Source organism: Oxyura jamaicensis, chromosome 2 (genome assembly GCF_011077185.1).
Source record: "Oxyura jamaicensis isolate SHBP4307 breed ruddy duck chromosome 2, BPBGC_Ojam_1.0, whole genome shotgun sequence".
In the NCBI taxonomy this organism is placed as follows: Eukaryota; Metazoa; Chordata; class Aves; order Anseriformes; family Anatidae; genus Oxyura; species Oxyura jamaicensis.
The window spans coordinates 44,355,352-44,379,391 of record NC_048894.1 but is presented as its reverse complement, the minus strand read 5'-3'; the positions used below and the strand labels follow the sequence as shown (position 1 = coordinate 44,379,391).

Genomic DNA, 24,040 nt, shown 5'->3' with positions numbered 1-24,040 from the left:
TCACCTGAAATGGTATAAATTTAGGGATATTCTGGTTCCCCCCTTAGCTTGCAGGTTAGACAAGCAAAAGTGATGCATAATTTGTCAACATTAGGAAGGCTCTTAAATGCCTGCAAGTAGTAAAATGTCTCTACTTGATTTAACTGTGATGTTTGTAAAATGTTATGAGAATAAGTGCTGCAAAACTATACTGATTTTATAAGATGCATCTCTAAGGTCTCTTATTTTTCTTTTGGATTTGGATTTGGATTTTCTTTTGGTTTTGGATTTTCTCAGCTGTTAAACAGCTGTGTCCTGTAGTAGCCTGTTCTTAATTCTAAAACTTTGTTAGCTGTAGCATGGAAACAGTCTTTGAAATATGTTAACATCAAATGTTTGTATCAAACGCGGCTGGCCTGACTAAATCCACAAAGATTTAGAATGAAATTGAGTGAAAAACATAAGCACCCCAGAAAATGTTAGCATCAAAGGAAATCCTGTAAAAGTACACCAAATCTGTAAGCAAGAGAGGGGAGGAGAAAAAAGCCTGTATGGAATGGTGGTGTTCATTATATTACTGGTTTTTAGGGGGAATCAGGGTGCACAGCTGTGAGTGTGCTAATACAATTGTTTTCCAATTTCTTAAACTGTGGTCCTTGACACACTAAAGACGTGTGTATAGCTTATTGAGAGCCTGCCCTTTTTAATTTCCTTTTTTCTGCCCTATTGCAGTTTTCTGTGCAGATGAGTCATCTAGCTTAAACACCAGTACGGAAGTGCTGTTGGGAACAAAAAAATAAATCTGCAGAAATACTAATTTAGCCAGATTTTTAAAATGTTCCTGTGTTTAAAAAAAAAAAAAAAAAAAAAAAAAGTATATTAGTTAAGAACTTTTTTTTTTTCCCTTTAGAAAGACATAATCTTGGGTATTGTATTTATTTATTTTTAATCAATACCCCTAGTTTTAATGGGGGAGAAACACGGAAGGGAAATACACTAAAATACTTAACTTGTACATCAAGAAGAAAAGAGGTCATTTTGAAGAAATTCATTATTTTAGGGTATCAATTTTTCGGTATTTTCCTATCTTCAGTTTTTCTAACTTGCACTTTCCCTAGCTTAAAAATTGCCATGTAACATTTCCTTTTTGTTAGCAATATTTTGAAGTGCACACAATTAAAAATTATTTTGATTAAACTTGCTTCCTCAGAGATCAGACTGGGTACGTGTGTGTACATACAGCACAAGTCATTAAGGCTTGGAATTTAAATGTCAACATATGAAATCCTAATCCTATCAGTTTTCTGTTTATGCTTTCCAAATGTACAATTTACAAAATGACACAGTTGTAAGTCAATTTCAGACGTTAAATTTGACGCACAATTAGGAAGGGAAGGAAAGCATCAAGGCAATACTTTGTTTTTCTTGCATTTTCCCTATTGTATTTTCTCTCTAAAATATTTAGCTTTGTTCTCTTTCGGCAAGTGATGATAAATATACTAGGTTTAATATTGTTAAGATACTTGAACAGCTAAAACACTGTGAGGACAGCTGTAATTAAGTCTGTGAGTCTTGCACATGCAAAATTTTGGGTGTACTCACAAATCTGCCCTGAAGAGTGTAATCCCATTTGCCAGGAATTGTCATATGTAACTGACAAGAATTCTGCTTACATGAAAGGAACTATTTTGTAATCTCAGTATTCACCCCTTGAAATGAAGACATTTCTAGTCCATTTCTTGAAACTTCTAAATTGTAAGCTAATTTTAGTGGTGCCTTTCTAACTCTGAAAGCCAATGAACTGTATAAAAAATGGACTCTCCAAGTGAGGTTTAGGAATATCCCCATAAGTACTTGTCCATGGAGGGATAAGAATAGAGGAAAGATACTTTGTCAGCTCTACAGTCTGTTCCTGTTGTATACAGTACTGAAACACCACATTTTCCTTTTTCATGGTGTACTGGAAAACAACAGGCCTTTCTCTCAGTGTTGTAGATGAATTTTCATGATTGTTTTTAGGTTAGTAGACATATAATGTCTTTTGCCCTAAAACTTTACATGAAAGTGGTTACAGGTATAGATTTTAGTAAAGATAATATGTGGATGACGGTCTCTTTGATGATTATAGCACTCTCAACACCGTGAGGTTAACAGGTGCTTCCCAATAGTGCAATGCAGGATCAGCTAGGTTTAGTCCGTTCTGAGCAGATGGTGATCACCTATTCTTTGCTCATTTCTTAATGGAAAACCACCTCATTACTTGTGTGTTTCAGTTTGACAATTAATGTTACCATTGAAGAACTGTCCCTAATAAGCAAGTTCCTCCTACTGTTTCGCTACCGGTTCCCAATTTTGAATGCATCATTTGCAAATTGGTGCATTTTTATTAACATAGTTCTCTTCATTACAAATGTCAAGGGCTCTTTTTTCCTCTGTAATTATACTTAACTCTTTCTAGTTATTAGATATAATTTAAACAGTGTGTAGAGTCTTGAAATGTAACTGAAAGCTGGTAGGGCTTAGTATCTCATTTTTATTTTAAAATTAAATTTATTTGTACTGGGCTTGTAGAAAGCTCTCATTTGCTAGATGTCTGACAAAGAAGGACCAGGATGGTAATGAGGCAGACAGCATTTAATAACCAAGTAACTGTGTTGAAACACTTAAACTGCAGTTTCTGTCACTGACTGACTGCCTAGCCAGATTCAGGAGGATTGATTGGTAACAGAATTTGTTAAAAATAAACGTGCTTAGAGAGTTGCGTGGCATTACTGTTTGTGCTAGCTGGTAAACTCGAAGCCGTTTCTTCCTGTACGAACATGGGAGCTAGCTGTGGTTGTGTTGTAAAACTCAAAGCATCCGATGGGGCTGTGAGAACTTCCCGCGACACAGACAGAAGTACAGCTGTGACTGCGTGTGCAAGTTGGCCCTGTAAATGGAGGCGGTTTGCAGGGGCTTTATGCCCCTACCCGTCTCGTTGTCCTTTGCACAAACAGAAAGTAACGTCTTTGCTTCTTTAACTGGTGAACATTGCCGAAAGACCAAGCGTAAAACCCACTGAAATGCCTTGGTTCTGAAAGGCCATGCAGAAGGTGTTCTTCAGTGTCCCTACAGCCATCACTTTCCTTGCTGCCGGGCCGCGCTTAGTGGCAGGGGGCTGGCATGGAGAGCTTGCCCAGGGCCTTGGGCCCTCGAGGGCCTCGGGACAGGGCCGGTGCCAGTGGCTGGTGTCCCTTCAGCACCCGCACCCAGACAGCTCAGCGGGACCCCACCAGCGGGAGGCTGCTGGGGGGCCCTCACCTCAGCGGCAGCCATTTGCTGAGCAGAGGCGCAGCCGGAGGGGTTTTGAGGACCGCCAACCACATACATTAGGAGTTAGGGTTAGGAAGAAGGCTTGAGCAGCAGGAAGCTCGCCGAAGGTTGGCCTTTTGAAATAACGTTAGTTTTTCTTGACGAGAGGTGAAAACCTACAAGGTGGGGTTCTGGAATATTTACTTGTGGAAAAAATAAAAAAAAAAAAGATAGTTTTGCGTCTGGCAGTGCTGAGGTAACAAGATAAGAGCCATCTTTTGCGTAGGGGGAAAAGAACAAAACATGTAAATATTTAATTTCACTTAATAGCTTTCAAGGCCACGATGGAAAACACAGTAATTCTCTGATTCATGTGTGAAAACGGGGTTTGTAAATACTTCAGTGACCTTTTTCCTTTCTCTTTATGACCCTGCCTGCAGAGAGCTATGTGGATTGAATGTTTTTTGCCCTATTGTTAAGTGCAGTTTATTTAAGATAATAGGTGCTTTTTTTCCCCCACTTACTGTTATCTTTTTACAAACGTCTTGCTGGATTTTCCTTAGGGGTGGGAATCCTAAAGTAAATATTATTTCCTTTTTATGCTGCAGAGCTTTCGGTGTATTACCAAACCATTCCACTAGCTTCTGTAAGAACATTGGCACCTTTACTGAGTTTGCTAGTAAACAAATAAATAAGGAAACCACGTGCATTTCTTACTCACTTTTTTCCCATGAGAGAAAATAAAGTGAATTTCAGGGGGAGAAGAAAGAACCCTGGTTTTGCTATTTCAATCATTGGAATGTATGCATTTCAACTTCTAAATGAAACGTGGAAATACCATCATTAAACCAAATTAGTATTAGAGTTTCTTCATTGCCCTGGAAAAGCTGTGTTTCCAAATTAGTTGTCTGTAACTTATAGCTAACTCTGCTTTATTTAGGTTGGGCCTCTGCCATATGTCTGGGAACTGAGGCAAGCTATTGTACAGTTGCTGGAGGTGCCTTCCACTTGTGGGACCATTATTTTTTTCTCTTAAACTAACTTCATTGGAGGGATCATATATAACATGATTTTATTTATGAGTTCAAGGTTTTTAATGAAGTCACATTCTAAAATTTATTTCCCTGGTATTGTGATTCCTTAGGTTTGTGAAAGAAACTCAGTTTGTTCCCTGAGTAGCTAAAGAAATGTATGAAGATTGAATAGGGAATGAAACACTGCTAATATTTGCTTGGATGGGGAGGGAGAACGACACATATGGAACCCACCATCTACATTTACATTTCAATAAATTTAAAACTTTCTTTAGCAGACTAGCCAGTGCAAGACAAAGACTAGTAGTTTTATAGGAGGCTTTTTTCCTGGCTTTGTTTTTCAAGCTCTTTCTGTAAAACTGTCCCCGAGGGAACAGAGATTGATAATAAATGTTATCATAATTGGTACTTTTATAAATTGCTTGTGTACAAACAGTTTATCTATTAAAAAAAAAAAGGCTTTGTAGCTTCATATTAATACATTTTAGATCAGAATTTTTGTGTAAATTGATCTTAAAGAGTCAGACTTGTGTGTACATGCTCTTGCCAAAATATCAATAGATTAGAAGACTGTATTGTTGTTTTAGTACTTTGAATTTATTCCAAAAGGTTTGCTATTTTATTTTGCTGGATTGTACTACCCTCGGCTTTATGAGATACCAAGCTGGGTCAAGAGCAAGAACAACGTACTTCAGGATTTATGATCCCACCTATGTTGTAGGTAGAGCACTGTGCTGAATTGACATAAACACATCTGAAACGTGTTGGTTTTGTTTTTGTTTTTCTGAAGGGCTTAAATGAACTTTTTTACCCTTGAAATGTTGCCACTGTATGTTTCTAGAGTACCTAAATGATAGTCTACCAGGATTAGTCTGTTTTAAGATATACATAGTGCAACTTGTACGAGTTTTGTTGCACGTAGAAACTGGATGAATGAGTTGAAGTTTTTATTTTTCTTTCTGAAGGTCACTGTATAGATGTTAAGTGCTGTGAACTCCCTTCCTTAACTTGACTTCTACCCACAAACATATGCTTGTGTGTAAATATTTATATTCCCATGTGTGTGATACAGCCCTTCCAACTGCGTCTGTTTTTTTCTGGGCAGCATTCATACACTTTTAGCTAAGGACTGGTTTTACACCAAGAGCAGAATTTCAATCTGTCCTACCACGTTCTGTGGAAAGTACCAGACAGACAGCATGTCGGACTAAGGCCTTTTGTTAGCAGAACAAGTCTAGCATTCACTTACTCTTCAGCCTTGAGCTGGAGGATCTCCCTGAAAGATTAGGCAGCTGTTAGTCTTCTGTAGCCTGCATACTGCCCTGGGGAGATGTCTTCCAAAACAGAAACTGCTGTTGTAGATTATAGGATTAATAGAATGAATACTACAATGTCTACACAGTTCTAGAAAGCAAAGAAACAAGTTTAAAGGGTATTCTTACCACACAGTGCCAGGAATTGTACACAATATTGCTTCTTCTCAAGAATAAATATATAAAGAAAAAGAAAAAAGAATAGAAGTAGATTTATTTTATTGGCAGATCTCCTGGTTTACTGATTTTTGATTTGATACAACTGCTGTAAAAGATAGGTACAGCACGACCTCTGCTAGAGACAGTGTGTGCTTTTGTAGTGATTGGCAGGAATGTTAGGCTTCCTGAAGGAGATTTTGGTAGGTGTTCCTGAAAATGCTACTTAAAGGCAAAATAAATTAAAAACAACAAACAAATTTATTTATAAAACAATGGCAACAACAACAAAAAACAACCTGGAGGCACCAACTGTTCTTTACATGCCTGTGCCTAAACACAGATAGAGTTTACTATGGAAGAACTGGAACAAGTCTGTTTTGTTACAGAGTTAAACAGCTGATGGTTGGCTAAATTTATTGGTGGCCATGCTGTGAAATTTCTCAAAGTTGCTGTTATTATACTCACCTACGTACAGTGGGCTTGCCTTATGAGGGCTTCTGCCAGGCAAGGAGTGGATTCAGGCAGATGTTCATGTGGGAAAACAGTTTGTTTGACTGCTCCTCATAAAGTCGGGAATAAGAACACCTCTTGGAAAACTGGCAACAAGCTTTAAGAGTGAGATAGTTATCCATCAAGAGCATCATGGAGGTTTTTGTTTTATAAGATGCTGAAAGTACGTCTTCTGTCTGCTGAACAAGAAGTCTCTCTAAGAGACTAATGCACCCCTTAGTTGAAGGAGGCAATCTAATCTGAAATGGAAAAATGCCAATAAATAATGTTAATTCTTCACAGTTCTCAAAACCTGGTCTGTAGCCAAATATTTAAGGGTACGGATTCTTTTTGGCTTGGAGGATGGCTTTTTTAACTGAAAGCATTTTTGAGAACTGTTTCGCAGATGATTTGGGGAAGTTGTATTTTTTTTTCAACCTAGAGCGAAAGGCTACAATGAGAAAATGGAATTAAATCCGTCTCCCTAATCATTTTGGCATTAGGTTATTAGTAGTGTTTCTTACCTCCAGACTTAAGATGTCGAAGTAGAGATGGAAGGTTCATAAATTATTTTTAATGAGTGCCTTACCCTTTAAAAAAGCAGGAATTGGAAGAGAATGAAATCCTAGTTGTTCGAGAAGGAGTATATACTGGGTTATTTAACATGCATTATGGAAGATTTTTTCTTTAAACTTGTTTGCTGCTGAAGTATGGCTGTAGCACACGTTTAGGGTGCTTTCCTCATTCTCCTGTCTTTTGTGCTAGAAGCCCCCAGTCTTGTTCATTTGGTTGGTTGTTTTGTTCTTGTTGTCATGTTGGTTTTGTTCTGTGTAGCTTAAGTGTGTATTTTACCTCACTGGTCTTTGCCCACTAGCTGCTGTTTCGGCATTACCCATCTCTGCATTGCTTTAGGTGCTGCTGGCAGCCCAGCTACCACAGCAGCGTGCAGCAGGCTTCCCCCAGCCTCCCTGGGGAGGTGCAGAGCCACGCGAGGTGATGTCCATGGGCAGGAGGGGACAGCAAGAGCAGAGGAGATGATGCTGCCAAGAGACAAAAGTGGGGTGAAGAGCTGAATGCCTCAAAGAGCTGAGAGGCAGGCAGCCTCAGACTTTGCCATTCTGTCTGGTGGCCTAAAGAGCTCTTTTCTTCTTTCAAAACCCCATTTTTGGGGGTTTTCTAACTTCTTGGTCTCCGGTTTTAGGGATCTGTGGTAGAGCCTTGCTACCTTGTTAGGTAAGGCTCTGGTTAGGAAGGTAATGTGATGTGGTGAGGCAGTGCTAATTTATGTCATGAGTACTACTCTTCCACCCTTGTCTCAATGTCATTGTGGGCAGCTAGGCATTTTTATATAAGGTAATGCCTGGAGACTTAGGAGAATTGACTGGCCTGCTGTGTAAGCTGGGGCAAGTTTTACTGCCTTTCTGGAGTGTATAATGAAGACATCGCTCCCTTTGTACCATTGCTTTTCCTCCTCTTTTTGGTATGTAGGCTCTTCAGAGGAGAAACTAACGCACATATGCAACTAAACATACTTGCAGCACTTGGCATGCTATGACCCTGCTCTTACAAGGGCTTTCCAGGAATGAGTACTAACTATGATTGGTCTTTATTCCGTTGTTTTAAAATAGAAAAAAAAGGACCATTTAACATAAAAATATAATTTATTGACATGTAGTTTCCTGTCATCTCAGTATTTGAACAAACTCAAGACTGTGTCTTTTTTTATGTATAATGCTTATATGTATCAGTTGATAGATTGTGATTTTGTATGAATGGTGAAGACCAAGCCATAGTTATTAGTTACAACTTCTCTTACCTTCAGTAGTGTTACGGATAAATAAAGCACTGAAAGCATATACTGTAATAAATAGAAGCCATAATTGGATAAGTAAACGCATTTTAGTTAACATGTCATTATTTAAACTGCTGAAAATTCAAAACATCTGTCATTTGAATTAATTTGTTCCAATTACAGTCTATTGTGTGTGTGTATGCATGAATATGTGCATCTCCTTAGCACGATCTGGTTAATGTAAACAAGATGTTTCTGCTCTAAGGGTAGCTGTTTAAAGTAAGTGTCTGTGAGCGAATTTCTGAACAGATGATTTTGACTGATAGACCAATGCAGCAGTTATAACTCAAGCAAAACAGAAGATAATCACTAGCATTCTCTACAATGATCATTTGAAGTTCAAGTAACGCACAAAATATTTCCTAGGAGGTTGTTCAAACAGTGGTATCTTTCACGTGAAAAGAGCAAGAATTATATTGCTGACTTGGTTGCTGAGGTAGGAGTGATGTGACACGGGACTTTAAGGTTGGCTTGCGATTCATGGATGTTCCGTGAGTAAGATCTTGCAGAATACTGCAGTTACGTACTCTCTTGAAGGTAAAAGACTGGAAATGTAGGCAGATCTGTCATGATTGACATGTTTACAGCATGCAAGTCACCAGCTTGATTTTCCTTAGCTTTTACAGGCGAAAGATGAGAAAACTTGGTTAGGAGAGTTATTTGTTTATGGGTTCAGTTCTGTCTTCTCCTGAAGCAGTTATGTATCCGCTGTACTGTTGCTCCTATTAGTCATTTTGCATGCTTTCTTCACTTTGCTGTTTCCCCAGATATTATTAAACGGTCTGTCTTAGAAATAAGAGCTTTTACAGAACTAGTAATTATAAAACTTCAATGAAATATCATTCCAACTTAAGAACCTGCTCTCATTTTATTAAAATTTGTACAAAATTCATGTTTAAAAGTTAAACGATGTTAATCCTGACAGATTTAACAATCTAATTCCAATATACACCTTTCTGAAATCATGGCGTTTTCGAACCCTTGGTCTTCTCCCTATTTTGAAAGATTCTTTTTAATGATTGTGTTAAAAATCTGTCTTCTTATAAACCTATATTCTAGTTTCTGTAATTGTCTGTATTCTAAGGTACATATTTTCCAAGTTGGAAGACTAGAGCAGTCACTGGAGTGCACTTCTCTTAGGTGAATTTTCTGTTTAAAACCAAGAAGGCAGCTTTAAGACAAGTGAAGGTATCAACACTTCTGGCAAGCTATTCCTAAAGCAAAATCCTTTGTGCTGAAGGTGAATGATTTTTTTCAGCCCAGGCCTTTCTACTAAGTTCAGTCCTCATTAGTAAATCATACCTTTATTCTGTTTGGAAAAAAACAAAAGAAAACATGCTTGACTTTCACTGGTTTCAAGTGAACGCAAGTCAATTTATCCATAGGTTAGTTTCCCTGCACATTTAAGAAAATGGTGCCCTTTGTGGAGTGCTGCTATTTTGAGAGCTCAAGAGAGAAAATATTGAATATAAAAATGTAGAAAAGTCTGCTGTTGTGCTAGTTATTAAAATTTCTTGATGTATGACTAAAAATGGGATGGAAAAAAAAAACAGAGAAAACAAGTATGCTTTGAAATAATTACCCTTGACTCTCTTGAAATTGTAATTTTATTAGGTATAATTCTGTTACACTGAATGATAAATGTAACCGTAACTGCTTTTGATATATAATTTAATGATGCTGTTAAAATAAGACATCTTTTTAAAAGTTAATACTGAAACTCCTGAGAACATCCCATATAATATTTTAACTTTTTATTTACATATATTCTTCCCAGTTGTACTCTTTAATATTTTGTACTTACTTTTTTTTGTCATTGATTGGTTTTCCCCTTTTTTCTTTGTCACTGCTACCTCTATTTCTGCAGGAACAAGTAGGTTATTGGTAAGTATTTCAACTAAACCAGACCTTACAAAGTTTTGCCTTAGTGAGGACATATTTTTTTCCTTTTACCCTCACTTACTTTGGTAAAAACTTTGTAGACAGCAGACCAGTTGTCTGTAAATGCTGTGCTTTCTCAGGTCTCCATTATCGCCTTGTTTGTGTAGTAGAATACTAGTTCTCAGATTCTCCAAGAGACTTTGTCTTCTGCATGCTGTCAAGCAGCATCCATATCTGTGCTGTCTTCTAAGATGCTGCCTTCTCCTGGGGCTTGCTCCCTTGTTCCCGTCTGCTGCGTTTCAAGTGCAGTGTTTACTTTGTCTCTCCCATTTCTTTTTTTTTCATAAGACCTTATATGCATTTTGGCTAGTTTGCTCAGAAGACTTCTCTGCGTCTGACAAGGTGCTCTGTCTTCACGTGTTCGGTTTAGTCATCCTCGTCAACCATTATTCAGCCATTTTCTCATCACACCTCTCTCCTTTTAGCTCTCATTAAATATACTCTCAGCATGATACAGCCACCCTCCCCTTTCTTACTACCATGCTTCGTGTAATTTTAATCAGATTTGTTGCGTTGTACAGTGCGAGTTTTCAAGATATTTATGTCTGTGCATTTTCAAAAAGTAGGACTTCATTCTTTCTTCTGATCTTGGAGCAGCTCTTCCTATACTTCCTTTTAAGTTATGGGATTTCTGTTGAAAGCATTTTCTTTAATTCTGCTGGATTTGTGAAAGTACTGACTTTACGGACACTGTGGAGAAGGGTGGTGGTGGTGTAAACAAACTGGTTCCCTCTACATAAAAATAAGTAGCTGTCTTGCCAAATTACTCAGTCACTCCAGAAGAGCCTACTTCAGTAGAACAGTGGGACACTGTTATCCTGCCTGTCTTCTCCACCTCCCATTGTGAAGTGATGAATGGGAAGAGACCTTCTTTTTCGGGTGTTTGAGGAAAATATGGCTCCAGGGAACGAGAGAAAAGTGAGGGCGTAGGAAAATTAAGGAAGAAAACAAACAAAAACCCCAAACACCTAGGTTTAGGAGAGAATAGGAATGAGAAAAAAAGAATACTCTGCACTTAAACTGTGGTAGGTGAGTTAGGAAAAAATGATAGGAATATGTAATATCTACCAAGTAAGAGTTTGAAGTCATTTCATTTGCATGAAGCTTTCAGACCTCCAAGCTGACCTGCAGTGAGTTATTTGGCATCATTTGGTAACGGAAAAACTAAGCTTGTTTGCCAAGTGAATCCTGCCTACAGTGTGCAAATTAAATACACTTGTGTCCAGAATCACTGACCATGCTTTCAGGCATGATTTCTATGATTTCTAGCATTCGTCATACACAGGAGGCTAATTTTTTTAACATCGTTTTCATCTAGAAAAAAGACTTGTGGAGTCTTTTTTGTACAAGACAGCTGAGGCTTATTCTTACCTTTCAATCTACTGAAAGCAACTTCCAACACAAGTTTATGCTCATTTAAAAATTTGTCTTGTTATTGTGCTTGTAAATTTGAAAATGCATAGACTCAGGAGGAGTTCAGATGAAGGAGGCTTGAGCGGTCTGTAGTCTATGTTGACTACAGATCCCTACAGATGGTGGGATGGGAGGATAACACCCAACCACACACCCCCTACACACAAGTGGAGCTAAGAAGGTCTTTTCATACCGTGCCTGGTGCTAGCCTTGATCTAAAATATCACTCCTGAAAAGCTGTTACTCTACTAACAGCTGTTCTTATTTTTGTATTAAGAGACAAAATCACCCTTTCCACAAGTCTTTCCCACCTACAATCTTATCTTCTAGTTTGCAAGGTGTTTTAGCACGGGGCTTTCCCCCAACTTCTACTTTTGTGGCTGTATTTATTGCTCTTCAGTTTCCAAAAAATGCACGGCTCTCGATTATAATCATTATCATGTGTTTTACATCGGTATTGGACACCTGAAGTCGTGCAGTTGATAAAGGCTTTACTCGTGAATAAGAAGATGTCTTGCTCCATTCCTGCTCTTCGTTCTGTGCTGCATTATTTTTCAGTGATTGCTATTGAAGATCTCACCCAATTAACAAGATGAAGGGAGTTAAAGAAGTTACATAGTGAGATTGTCTTTCTTCAGCTTTTGCTTAGGAGGTGAAGGAAGTATTATCCAAACACATCTTCTCAAATTATTCCACGGTCTCCTGTGAGTTTATCCTTAACAGAAACAAATTTCACTCTTGTGGTTTTTTCTCCATTTCATTTATTCTTTTCCTTTCTGTCAGTGCTGTGTGAGCTTTAAATATTTTTTTCTTAAAAAAAAAGTATATATATGAGAGAAGATCCCTTGTTCTCATCAAGGAATTCACAAGTGTATTTATTTCAGTTTTATGGCATAAAAGGGGTGAAGAAACCACTATAGTTTAGGAGCACAAAATCAGCAAGTGCAGAGAAGAATAAACTATTCGTGCTTAATCTGGTCGAGTTTTGTAAAATGACAGAGTCTGGTATATTCATGTTGTTGTCTTTGTAAGTATATGATTTCCTATTCTCTCTCAAATTGAGAGAGGTACATCTTTTTTTTTCTTTTCATCTCCAAAGGTCTTTCCAGATGGTGTTGGGTTCTCTCAGCTTAGGCCACTGACAGTGTAAGGAAGGATGAAAGCCAAACAACTAGATGTATCTTTTCTTCCGTAATAAAAAAAAAGTCTCTACATAAAATGACAAACTTTCTCCAAGTAGCTACTTGTAATGGGAGCTACAGCACTTAGAAATTCTCATTTATAGGGTTACTTGGGAACTGGTAATACTTTTTCTTTCTTCTCTTTATTTTATAAATCTTCTAACTTCTTAAAGAGTTAAAAAATACCAGTTCTCTGTTCTTAAATTAGTGTGAATTAATCCTATTCCCTTTGATGGTAAGGGTAAAGTTGCCAGGTAAGATGTTAGCTTTGCTAAAGCAATGTGCTTTCATGTACCAAGCTTCATGGTTTTTGTTTAAGGAATTACTCATTCTGTCTTTCCATTTCAGCTGGCTGAGGAGAAGAGAAGAGGGCATTCTGTGGCCAAATAACTCTGACATGTGGTCTTGACTGGAGCTCTTTTTTTTTTTCTTTAAGCATTACAAATTAGATTACAGAAGAAGAGTGTGACAAAAATTTGACTTGAGCAGGACTGTTACTTGAGGAAGAATCTGAAATCTTTCCATCTATTTTTCTGCTGTTCTTACAGTCTTACTTCAAAATACTTTACGGAGTTGAATATAAAAGAAAGAAGTGAAAGAAGCAGATGCATTGTACATAAACATAAAATGTTGATGCTGTTTGTTTGATATTCGCATCAGCAGACTTAGAGAATACAGTCTAGATTAAAAAAAAAAAAAAAAAAAAAAGGTGAATGCAGAAATAGTTTAGAAAAATCCTGTCCCTGTTCAAAGAGAGCAGTTCAAGTGGAGTATCGCAGTGGTCTGTGTTGGGTTCATTTTTAATCCTCTTGGGAGACACTTTAAAAATGGAATCTAGTGCCAGACTCGTAAGATCTGGAAGCAAAACTGGCATTCATCATTAGCTTTGGCGTATTAGAAAAATGTTAAAAATGGATTAGAAAAGACAAATGAGAGGTACTAAATGTGAGGGGAAATGAAACGCAGCACTGCAAAATGGGACGTGGCGAGTAACATCTGCTGAGGGTGTAGGTGTTGTTGTGAGTGGAATGGGACAGCAGTCTGGTGGCTTGCTTACAGGGTGAGCATGTGTACACCTATAAAGGATATATCCTTCTTTCAACACCTGGTGTAACAGAAAAACGTGTTAGGTAACCATGCATTTCTGCTTAGGACTTCTGAAGGTTTGGCCTGAAAGCTCTGCCCAGTTTTTGGCAATCCAATATTTAAATGTTGGATAGAGTCCAGAAGATAACTATAGGAATAAAAGCTGTAGATACCAGAGCCTGTAAGGAAAGATTAGAGTAACTGGTTTTGTGTAGGCTAATGAAAAAAGACGAAGGGTGCATTTTCTAGTGTGAGCATGCTTTTTTTTTTTACACAAGGGACAGTTACCAACTGTTTGCTATGTCCATTGAACACGTAAGAAGTAATAAACCTTTTTTTTGTAAGTGAAAGCTGCCAAATTAGAAGGGAAGATTTTCTCTCTAGGAGTGGCTGATCAGCATTGCAGGTTGGCTAGGATAGTTGTAATGTCTTTCACTAGTTGATTTTTAAGGGCAGATTAAATCCTCTAAGTACATTTACCCAGTTGCCCTGTGTGGGATGAACTCAGTTACCTCTTGACATCCTTTCTAACCATGTTTCTCTGTAAGGCCTTTCCTGTTTATTGGGGAAGGGCATTTTGTTTGGTCAGTCTGTTTTAGCGTCATTATGCAGGCATTATTTGTGACGATACTCTTGCATACCACGCTGCATACCGTCATATTTACTGGATGCTGTGCTTCCAGATTGTCTGTACTTACTTCTCTGAATGCTGAAGAACAAGTGCAAGTATGTAAGTAACGTTTGTCAGGCTTCTTAAATGCCAAATACATTTTGCAAAAGTGTGTGTATGTAAAGCTTTCGCTTTGCTTACAACTTGCTTAAATGTAAACCGACACGGATTTATCCATCTTAATTGAAAACACAAGCATGCAAAAACTTGACTGCATTCAGTATTTATTTCTAAAGGGCAGTTAGTTTCATTATACTTTTAGTTTGGTTTTGGCGATGTTCTTGTCATCAATACTACTGACATTAACATCGACCAAAACGACCATCACCAGAGGTATTCCAGAATGAATACCAAAATGTTTTTGCAAAAAAATTGTCCAGGAGTTTGTATTATTTGTTGGATGGATTTCAGATTTTGTTTGCTAAGTAGTCTGTTTGCAAAGAAAGGCAACCACAAGAAAATATCAACAAAAGGTTGAAGTTGATAAGGATAATGTGAGTGGCCACTGACCAACCTGTCCCTGTGGATGGTTTCCAAGCCTGCCAGAGATTAAAGTTGCAAATTCTGCTCATGGATGTGGGAAACAATAGGATTTCTTGGATAACTGTAGGCTCTTTTGCAGGAGATGGCAGTCTGAACAAAGTGATACATTCAAGTGAAAATGAGAGAGAGAATTCACTTCTGAATACTGAATTCCTGCTCTTACACAGGTTTAGTTATTTCAGACTTTCTGTGCCATCTTGAAATTTTCTAGCTGCTTTGCTGTAACTTTCTGTTTCTGTTCTGTTTCTTTTCTTGTAATTGCACTTCTTTCCAGGATTGTGGGATTGGGTTAAGTAATATGTTACTTTCGGTATTGTTCTCAGGATTGTGAAACTAGATGATGGAGTCTGAAAGAATTTGCCTCTGGTGTCTCTTAAGCCTCCACTTGCAGTAGTCAGCTAGATGTCTGTGCTTGCTCAGTTCTGGTGCTCAGTTCTTTCCTGCTCTACAGGTTGGGATCGAGAGGTGATTGAGATTGGGATGAGAGGTGGCTCATCCCCTGACATGTTTTTTTATCACAGGCAATGTCCCCTCTGCAATGTGAGAAGGAAGGACAGCCTTGCAACCATGTGGTAACCCTACTACAAAGGTGATAGTTGCTTATCTTGGAAGAGGATAAGGGATGCTGAGAAACTGGCAACTTCATGAGAGTTGCATTTTTGTCTAGAACTATAGGTCATCTGTTGTGCTATCATTTTGTAGATAGCAGTTGAAAGTTTTTACAGGACACTTAACCTGATGCCACCTCATCCGATGACTGCTTCTACTTTGTCATCCAAATGTCTGCAAATACATTGTTTATCTGCAAAAGCCAGTGAAACAAGTCGAGAACAAGTTATATTTGACCTGCTGCTGATTGTTGAAGTCATGTGAAACTTTCTTAAAGTTTATCAGAATTGTTCCTTGAAACTGGTGGTAAAAAACAAACATGGGCTATAGACGTTGTTAGCCTGCTGGACGGTGGTACAATAGAGTCTTTGTTCTTGCAGAGTGCTTAATTGTAAACTGGGTCATGAAACTATTGGCTTCTGATCTGAGGTAAGGAAAACACCAAATTATTGACAGTGTTGGAAGTTCACTTATCTTTTAAAATACACTTAAAAGTAGTGTCTACATTCAACATAATTTGTTCCTTGGGGTTGCTAAAGGAGTTGGAAATGTTAACGTCCTTCACACAAAATACAAACTGTGCATCTGCTGAGGAAGATGGCTAAATCCAGGAGCTGGCTATTGCAGCACAACACTGGGAAAGAATGAGAAGTGGGATTTCACTTGCCTTTGGAAAGTGTTTCAGGTGTAGAGAGTTCAAGGCACTTTTTCTCCTGTAATGCTGGTCTCTGGCATTGAGCTGATGCTGGACAGTGGAAAAACATCTTTTTCCACAAAGAAACCGTTACCACTGGCTGCTAAATTGGTCCGTAAGTCTTAGTTAAGTGGAGTATTGTTCTTCGTGTTGAATACAACTATAGCAGTCATCTTCCAGACTTGCTGTGTCAGGAGGATATTTGTATTTGCTTACCTGTTACCTTCAGCTCCTCCTTGACATTGGGTAAGTCACGAGATACTATATTGTTAAATGTGGGCTGTTTACAAGACTTCAGGACAGGCACATGGTAGTATAAGCACATTCAGCTGAGTACTCCAGAGGGATAACCAATAAAGATTTTTCACAGCCGTTTATCCTTGGGCATGGTTTTAAGGAAAAGCCTTCTGTTGCTTGCACTGATGAGGGCTGCTGCTATTATTATTACTATATATACAATTTCTCCCTAGTGTTCTATTTGGATTCAGGTCTTCTCTCCCCACGTTCCTGGGATAGGTACCTTTTTAATACCACTGTTAGCTTTAGAAGTGGTTGTAAAGAACTAGTGGAGGTTTTCCCTGCCCCCATCACTCCCAATTAGACGTGTTGGTGACCCTGGGGAATAGCTTGAACAGCTCTGTCCAGAAAGCAGAGGCAACTTGTTAATGACTGTCCCAGTGCTCAACTAGGCATGAACATAATTGCTAACTTGCTGTAATGCAAACACTCCCTTCTGGCATGGTCTGCAGCATATAAGGAAGTTATGTGCCTTTTTACATCAGAATACGTTGTCAGTTGTGCCTAGTAGGAGCATATAAATGAGAATAAGGCACGGGTATTAGTAGGTTTTTTGACTGTGACTAGACTTAAGAGTGATCAGCTGCATTTGGCTGATAATGGCTGAGAGAGAACTTACTCCTAGGTCAGTTTTTGAAAAAAAAAAAAAAATAACGAAACGACTTTGGGTGGTTTGGGGTGTTTGGAGGACTAAGATACTAATTTAGATTTTAGTCATGTTGAGATGCAGCCTGGAGGAAAGAGATTATGCAGTGGCTGAAGGGTCATTGACAGAGCCTTCTCCAAGTAATTTAATCCTCCTAACCTGTTCTTCAGAATATATGTTTGTTTGTTTTGCACTTGTTAACCTGTGGGTGTAACTGTTATTTGTAAATATGTGGGTTTGGGGAGGGGTAGCAAAGAAGGAGAGAGGAGCAATATTTAAAATAAAGTGCAACACTGAAACAAGAACAAGCAGACATGAAGCACTTGTAGCTAAAATGGGAAGAATCAGAGCTGTACTTTATCTCAGGAAGTGGTTTCCAGTGTACACGTTGAGTTGCTGCTCTGAGCTCCCCATGTGTGCTACCAGTTGTCTGGCTTGACTTGCTTCCTATTAGCTGTAGAAAAAAAAACAACAACTGTTGCCTTGATAAATTCAGTGCATTTCTTCAAGTGCTAATGCTTCGGGTTGGTTGCTTGGTCTACATCTGGATAATAATTACCAGAAAAGATCAAAATTCTCAGGCATCAGTAACTTAAAAGTGCAGCATCGAGTCAGTCGATATCCTTGGCTGGCTCAGTTCATCGTGGGCTCCCGAGGCTGGAAGAACAAAAGCAAGGGGCAACAACATAAAGACTGTGGGAGCAGGCTGGGATGTGGATACTGGAGGTGCAATGTCCACTTATACATGCCTGTGTCATTACTTTCCTACAATGCCAACAAAGAAGTTGGCATTGAGCACGGATTTTGAATATTTTTATGCAGATATTTTTGCTCTGTGTTGTCCTGTAGGCATACTTCTTAAGAGATCTTCTGCATCAAGATCCCTGTTGGGTGGCTTTTTGTCTCTCACTTGCACGTTAATTACTCAGCAGCAGATCAAAATCAGTCTACCACTCAGACTTTTCTGTGGAACTTAAGACTTGTCCAACCAATCTTGTCCTCTTAACTGGAAGACATGGTAATGACATAAGTTAAAGTATTAAGTAGTTTTGTCATGGACTATTCTGCAGTTGCATCACAATCCAGACTGTCTTAATTATTCTTTATCCCTCATTGCCTCAGGCTGTGACCTCACAAGCTAAACAAGGTCATGCTTGGCTAGGATGAGAGAAGTCAAACAAATTTGGCGCTACAGGAAATATTAGTGATTCAGTAGGTGAGGCGACACCCCTGAGATAATGTTTTCCTGGTGCCCCAGACTGGTGAAGGATGCTGCAGCTTGCTTGATGTGATGTAAAACTGAGATCCTTTGTTAAATTTTCAGTGCTATTCCTGGAAAAAGTGATGCTGTTAATTCAGAGCTCCTGGCCAGGTTCAGATTTTAATAATTACGTGCTCCCTACATTTCTAATTTCTGTTTTGGTAGAGTCGTGTTATCCTCTTTCTCCTGTCTTAAACTGCTCTTGAAGTTGTTGTGAAACTTTACATTCCAGAGGTGGTGACATGTTTACACTTGGCAACAGATCCATCTGCAGAAACAATGGTCCATTCTGAGGTCCTTTGAAATCAAGAGAATTACATTCATGCAAGAAAAGTCAGGTCAAAACTGAAAAGCTGCCAGATTTTTATTTATTTATTTTTGCTTTGAATGTGTGGAGAGTAGTGTTTTGGCTTACATGTGAATATTTGCTACATGGTGAAGTGTACTCATGCTTACATGGTTTTGTTTTTCACAGGATTCAAGTGCCCTGTATGTTCAAAATTTGTATCTTCTGATGAAATGGATTTACATCTTGTGATGTGTTTGACAAAACCAAGGATAACCTACAATGGTAAGAAAGAAGTAAGCTGATAATTTCTTCATTTTAAACATTAGAGTGATACTAATTATTTGTTTAGCAAGATATTCAGGTAACTAATCCAATGGACTCAGAAGTGGTGTGGGTTTTTTTGGCTTGTAGTAAATTTTTTCAAAAAAAATCTAAGAACTTGATCCTTTTTTTAATGTTGTATACCAATATAATTTATGCTGTTGACTCATACTACAAATGTAAAATTATCCTTATCTGAGTATGTTTTATTCCATTTTTGATCGCAAAGGCATATGCTAGTCATTGTCCGGTTCATGTCCAATTGAGATATGTGTAGCTTAAACAACCTCTCATCTATGGCGTTGAGTGATCAGAAAGATCATTCAAGTCTCCTACTGGCGACATTACTAAGAACTGTTATTGATGCACCAAGTACTTATAACTTAGTCAAAAAAGTGGTCCTTTCTTGAAGGAGCTGAGGAACTGCCTATTGCTTACGTCATATGCATAAGGACTAGTCTTCAAACCTTCAGTTTTTGTGGGTTTAGTTATACTTTTCCCAATGTCAAATGAATCACCTGTGGTAGCTCTGTGTTCCCGTACCACTAAGCTCTCCTTGTAAGCAGCGTATGATGCAAGACAAACAGAACTTCTGCCACTTTGGGGGTCAAACCTTATTATCACCGTGACTTAGGCTAATACTCAGCTCTATGTGAGGCAGAACACGGTTAGAAGGAAATTGAGAGGGAGTCAGACTCATTTTGGAGGTGCACAGCAAAAAGTTGAGAGGCAATGATCGCAAGTTGCAGCAAGGATAGCTCAGATTCAATGTAAGGTAGAAAGTCCTCATAATGAGGATGGTCCAACATAGCAAGTGCACAGAGAGGCTGTGCAACCTCATCAGAAAGTGACTGGGCAAGGTCCTGAGCAACTTAGTCCAAGTTGGTCCACCTTTGAATGAGGGGCTGGACCAGAAGACCTCCCGAGGTCCCTTCCAACTTAAGTTAATGTCTAAATAACTGATAGTGTTACGGACTGTTTGACCCCCTCCGTCTCCCTTCTGTTATGGCATTCTATGCTGAATTTTGTCTTGGAAGAAGTCTTGAAGGATGGTAGGGCCCATCTTACTCTCTGTCTGGATAGCAGTAAGGCATCAGGATTACAGGAACAGCATTAATTGCGAAAATAATTTGAAATCAGATACTTGCAGTTGTGAAATCCATTTCAAAGCACTGTACTCAGGTAAAATAAATATTTTTTTTTATCTTGGTGTTGCACAATATATTTGAGAAGGTTGACTTTATCTAGCAGAGGGTTTTTGTTTCTTTTTATTCTGTTATTGTTGTTTTATTTTTGTCTTATAAATTATTACTGAGAAGCTTCCAAGGTAGGTTTTTAGGGTTCTGCGTACTGAGAGCTGTTGAGCATAAGAGAGAAGCAGGCTAGTCAGCCCAGTCAGGGAGAAGTAAAGCACTTGGGATCAGTTCGGGTGGAGCAGAAGATAGCATGCTGGCAGAGAGCAAGCTCTGGCTGTAATCCATATGATGGGATGTGCACAAATTACAAGCTGACAGGCTGAGATCCTTTGCTCCTGCTGCTTCCTATACGTATATACGAGCACATTCAGTTGACTTTTCAGCTGACTTACTTTTTTTCAAGGAAACAGCAACCACATAACATAACCTCTCTGGTGTTTGTGATGTTCATTTGTATCACGGTGGGGTCATATTCAAACTTTTTCTTTTCCCTGCATTGTCTCTCCCAGCTGGTACATCGTTAATTGGAGCTCTTTTGGGCCATCTCATTACTTTTGCACAGTCCCTTAAGGAAAAACAAAACAAAGCAAAACAAAAAAACTTCCCTGTAAATGAGCACAAATAAAAACCTCTGTGTGGCCCATGAAGCCACTCTCTTGATAATTTGCAACACAACAAAAGAAGTTGTGGACAATGCAATATAAGGTATTACCTAAATCATGTAATTTATTAAATTAGGAGCGTGTCTACAGCATACAGAGCCTCGGATGCTCGTTCTAGGAAGTGGTTATATAAGCTTGAAAGGAGAAAACTACTAAATTGCAGAAACTGGTTTGAGAGACACACTTACCTGGAATTATGGTCTCATTCTCATAAAACCTTAATAGAAGTGTGCATTAATCCTTTTGACTGCAGTTGGTTAGCTCCTGGAGTTGTGGTCTAAATCTTAAATTAGAGTATATAGTTGGTTACTTAAGTTACTGCAGCACGAAGAAATTGAGGATATGGCTTCAGTGTTGTGTAGCACTTAGTAGTTACTTTGTAGTATGATTGTGATACATTTAATGAGGCTAATGAAAGAGGATTAACTAGCAGATCGATAACTTGACTAAATGCTGCTGTAATTACAGGCCCAGAATTGCACACAGATGTCTAGATGCATACTTTTTTCCTGCATTTTTGCTGTTTGCTAGGATGAGAAGATCAGTAAGCTATAAGAGTATCTCAAGTTTTGCTTTAGAGGAGAAAAAAAAAAAAATAAATGCTGCTATCAACTCTTGATACCTCTTGAACTCTTGATCTTTTACCTGCTTTCTCTCTCTACATTTATGTTGCAAGTAGTTGAAGGGAACCTTAGACTTGCAGGTGGTGAGATGTTTAAAAGTTAGGTGGTTGGACTGAACTGTGCATATATCGAATTCTGTTTTGGATATGGTTCTTTGTGATACTGTAAATGTTTGAAGATTAGCTCTTTCTAGGAAGTGTCAGGGAGCAAACTGTACATATTGTGTGATTCTAAGAAGACGAGCATTCTTTCTTTTCAATGCGAGTCTAAGGCATACAGTCTTCCCCAGAGAAATGGAGTAAGACTGTTGAGTTGTGATTAGAAAGTTTTGTTTGTTTGTTTACAAAAGTCCTCACAGGCAGTGTCTAACTGCTTTCTGAGCTACCTCTGTGCATTGCGTTCGGGCAGAAGGAAGGGCCAGTGAACTGCCCTGTCTGTGGCAGCTCTCTGATTTACACGTTTTCTGAAAGGGACCGGTCACAGACTTATCCCAGTTCTATGCTGCAAGTTGTGCTGATTTTCATAGAAATAAATCAGTACGTTTTATTAGCCTTATTCTTTTTAAAATCATGTGACTTGCCTCCAACAGAGATCTCATTGCTCACTCAGTTGGGCCTGTAAAAAGAGCTCTTTCTTTTTTCTATGGAACTTTGTTCCAAGTATCTCTTGAACTACTTGTGGTGCTCAGCCATGAACCAGTATATAGTCATTTTGATACAAAAGCTGTTTAAATGAACTGAATTGTGCAAAAACATTGTGGTGTTTACTGTTAATGTCTTACATAGTCTTGCTTTTTTTAGCCATTAAGGACACCCTTCATACCGTTACTTGTTGAGTTGCCAAGAAGCCCAAATAGGTCCTGTGCACTTGCTAGCCACAGGTTGCTGAAAACGAGTTTTAAGGAGAAAGTGGGTTTCCTGGTAGCTGACCTGTTTTTTGGTTGTTTTTTTGAAAACCACTGTAAAATTATTCTACAGCCATGCCAATTTTGTTCGTCATCTTCAGCGTGTTGAGTGAGGTCCCTGGCACCAGGTCTTTCCAATTTGCAGTGGCGAGCTGCACACAGGGCCCACTGGGGGCCAGCTCCCCCAGAGATGCTGCTCACAGAGCCGCGGTGTGTTTTGGCCAGGCAAAGCCCTTCTCTCGAGCAAGGCTCGGTGCTTTGGATGGAACTTGCATTGGCCTCTTTGCTGTTGGGTCGGTCTACGTAAATACCAACTGCTGAACAGCAGAAGATCAGGCTTACCTGGCGAACTTGAGGCTTCAAATGCAATTATTGTTCGGTTTGTGTTTTTACAGTATTGATGCGTTTTTCTCATTGGAAGATGTTTAAAAAGACCTGAGAAGACATGGGTGAGAGGGCTGCTTGAGACTTAAGGCAATCTAGTTTTTAGAGGGCTTGCAACTAATGCCACCAGTTCCTTTTGAAGAAACCTCGCAGCTGGTTGTGTCTGAAGTAATTCTGTTTGTCTTCTCGAAATGCCTTTGTTTGCCTCTCGGAACACTTTGTAAGACTTTATTATTATTGTTAAAGGGCCTCTCTGACAGCAGGGCCCAGCAGCCTGGCGGCCAGCCAGCTGGGGAAGCCAGTGACCCCGTGGAGCTGGGGAGAGCCAGTCGGCTCACTGCACTGCTTGGCTGGCTCGGCGAGCCAGCCTCTCTTCTCTCAAAAGTTTTGATTGAAGTAGCACATTCCTGCAGAATATTTTGGGTTTCAGCAAGTCAGCACTTCACGTCGGAGCGTCGTTCTGCTGGAAACTTTCTGAACGGGCCTCCTGGAAGCTGCGTGCTCAGGGGTAGCGCTGCTTTGACATCAGGGCTGCTTTCACTCAGGCCGCCCTGCCTTTAATTCAAATACGGCAGTGGGTCTGGTTAGCGGCCAACATACTTACCGAGGTTCGTTTCCTGGAGAAAAACCTTTGCTAGTCTAATTTCAGAGAAATAATGTTATATCTTGCAGCCAGTGTGTGAGCTGCTAGAGGATTTTCCTTCCTCAAGGTAACGGCTTTGCAAATTTTTTTAATTACAGTAAGTGAAATTTTGAGCCCTCACACCAAAAAGGAGCAGGGGGTCAAGAATCATACACGGCACTGGTTACATGTATGGTTTTACTCGTAAAGTTTGTTCAGCTCTGTTTTGAGTAGAAGATTTGTACGTGGCAAAACTGTTACAAACAGAACATTGAAAATGAAGGTAGGTGTACTGGAGGGAAGACAAGAGTGAAACTCGACGTGCTTTTCTTGTTTAGCAACATACTTTGTCTTTAAGGGTGTTTGAATCCAGTACCAGGCACAGCCAGCCAAATATTTTGGTGCCGACTAACTGAAGGCTCAAGGTGACTTGAACCGCAGCAGTGCTCAAGCTCCAGCAGTGCTCTGATTCACATTAGCAAGGAAGCAAAGCAGGGTTTTGTCACAGGGGTATAAATACTCTGTTAATTCTAAATCAGTTCAAAAAGAGAAGTGGTCGTACTGCATGTTTGGTGAGATGG

At 39.1% G+C, this 24,040-nt stretch overlaps 1 protein-coding gene across 1 annotated transcript in view; it reads left to right on the top strand.

Annotated features, from left to right (window-relative positions):
• Nucleotides 1–24,040, top strand: part of ZNRF2 (zinc and ring finger 2) — a gene marked incomplete at its 5' end in the record, with an annotated part of 53,364 nt that overhangs the window by 10,425 nt on the left and 18,899 nt on the right. The window contains one exon of the mRNA XM_035316096.1: nt 18,934–19,029. Coding sequence (XP_035171987.1) covers nt 18,934–19,029 — 96 coding nt within the window. The remainder of the gene's footprint in view (nt 1–18,933; nt 19,030–24,040) is intronic.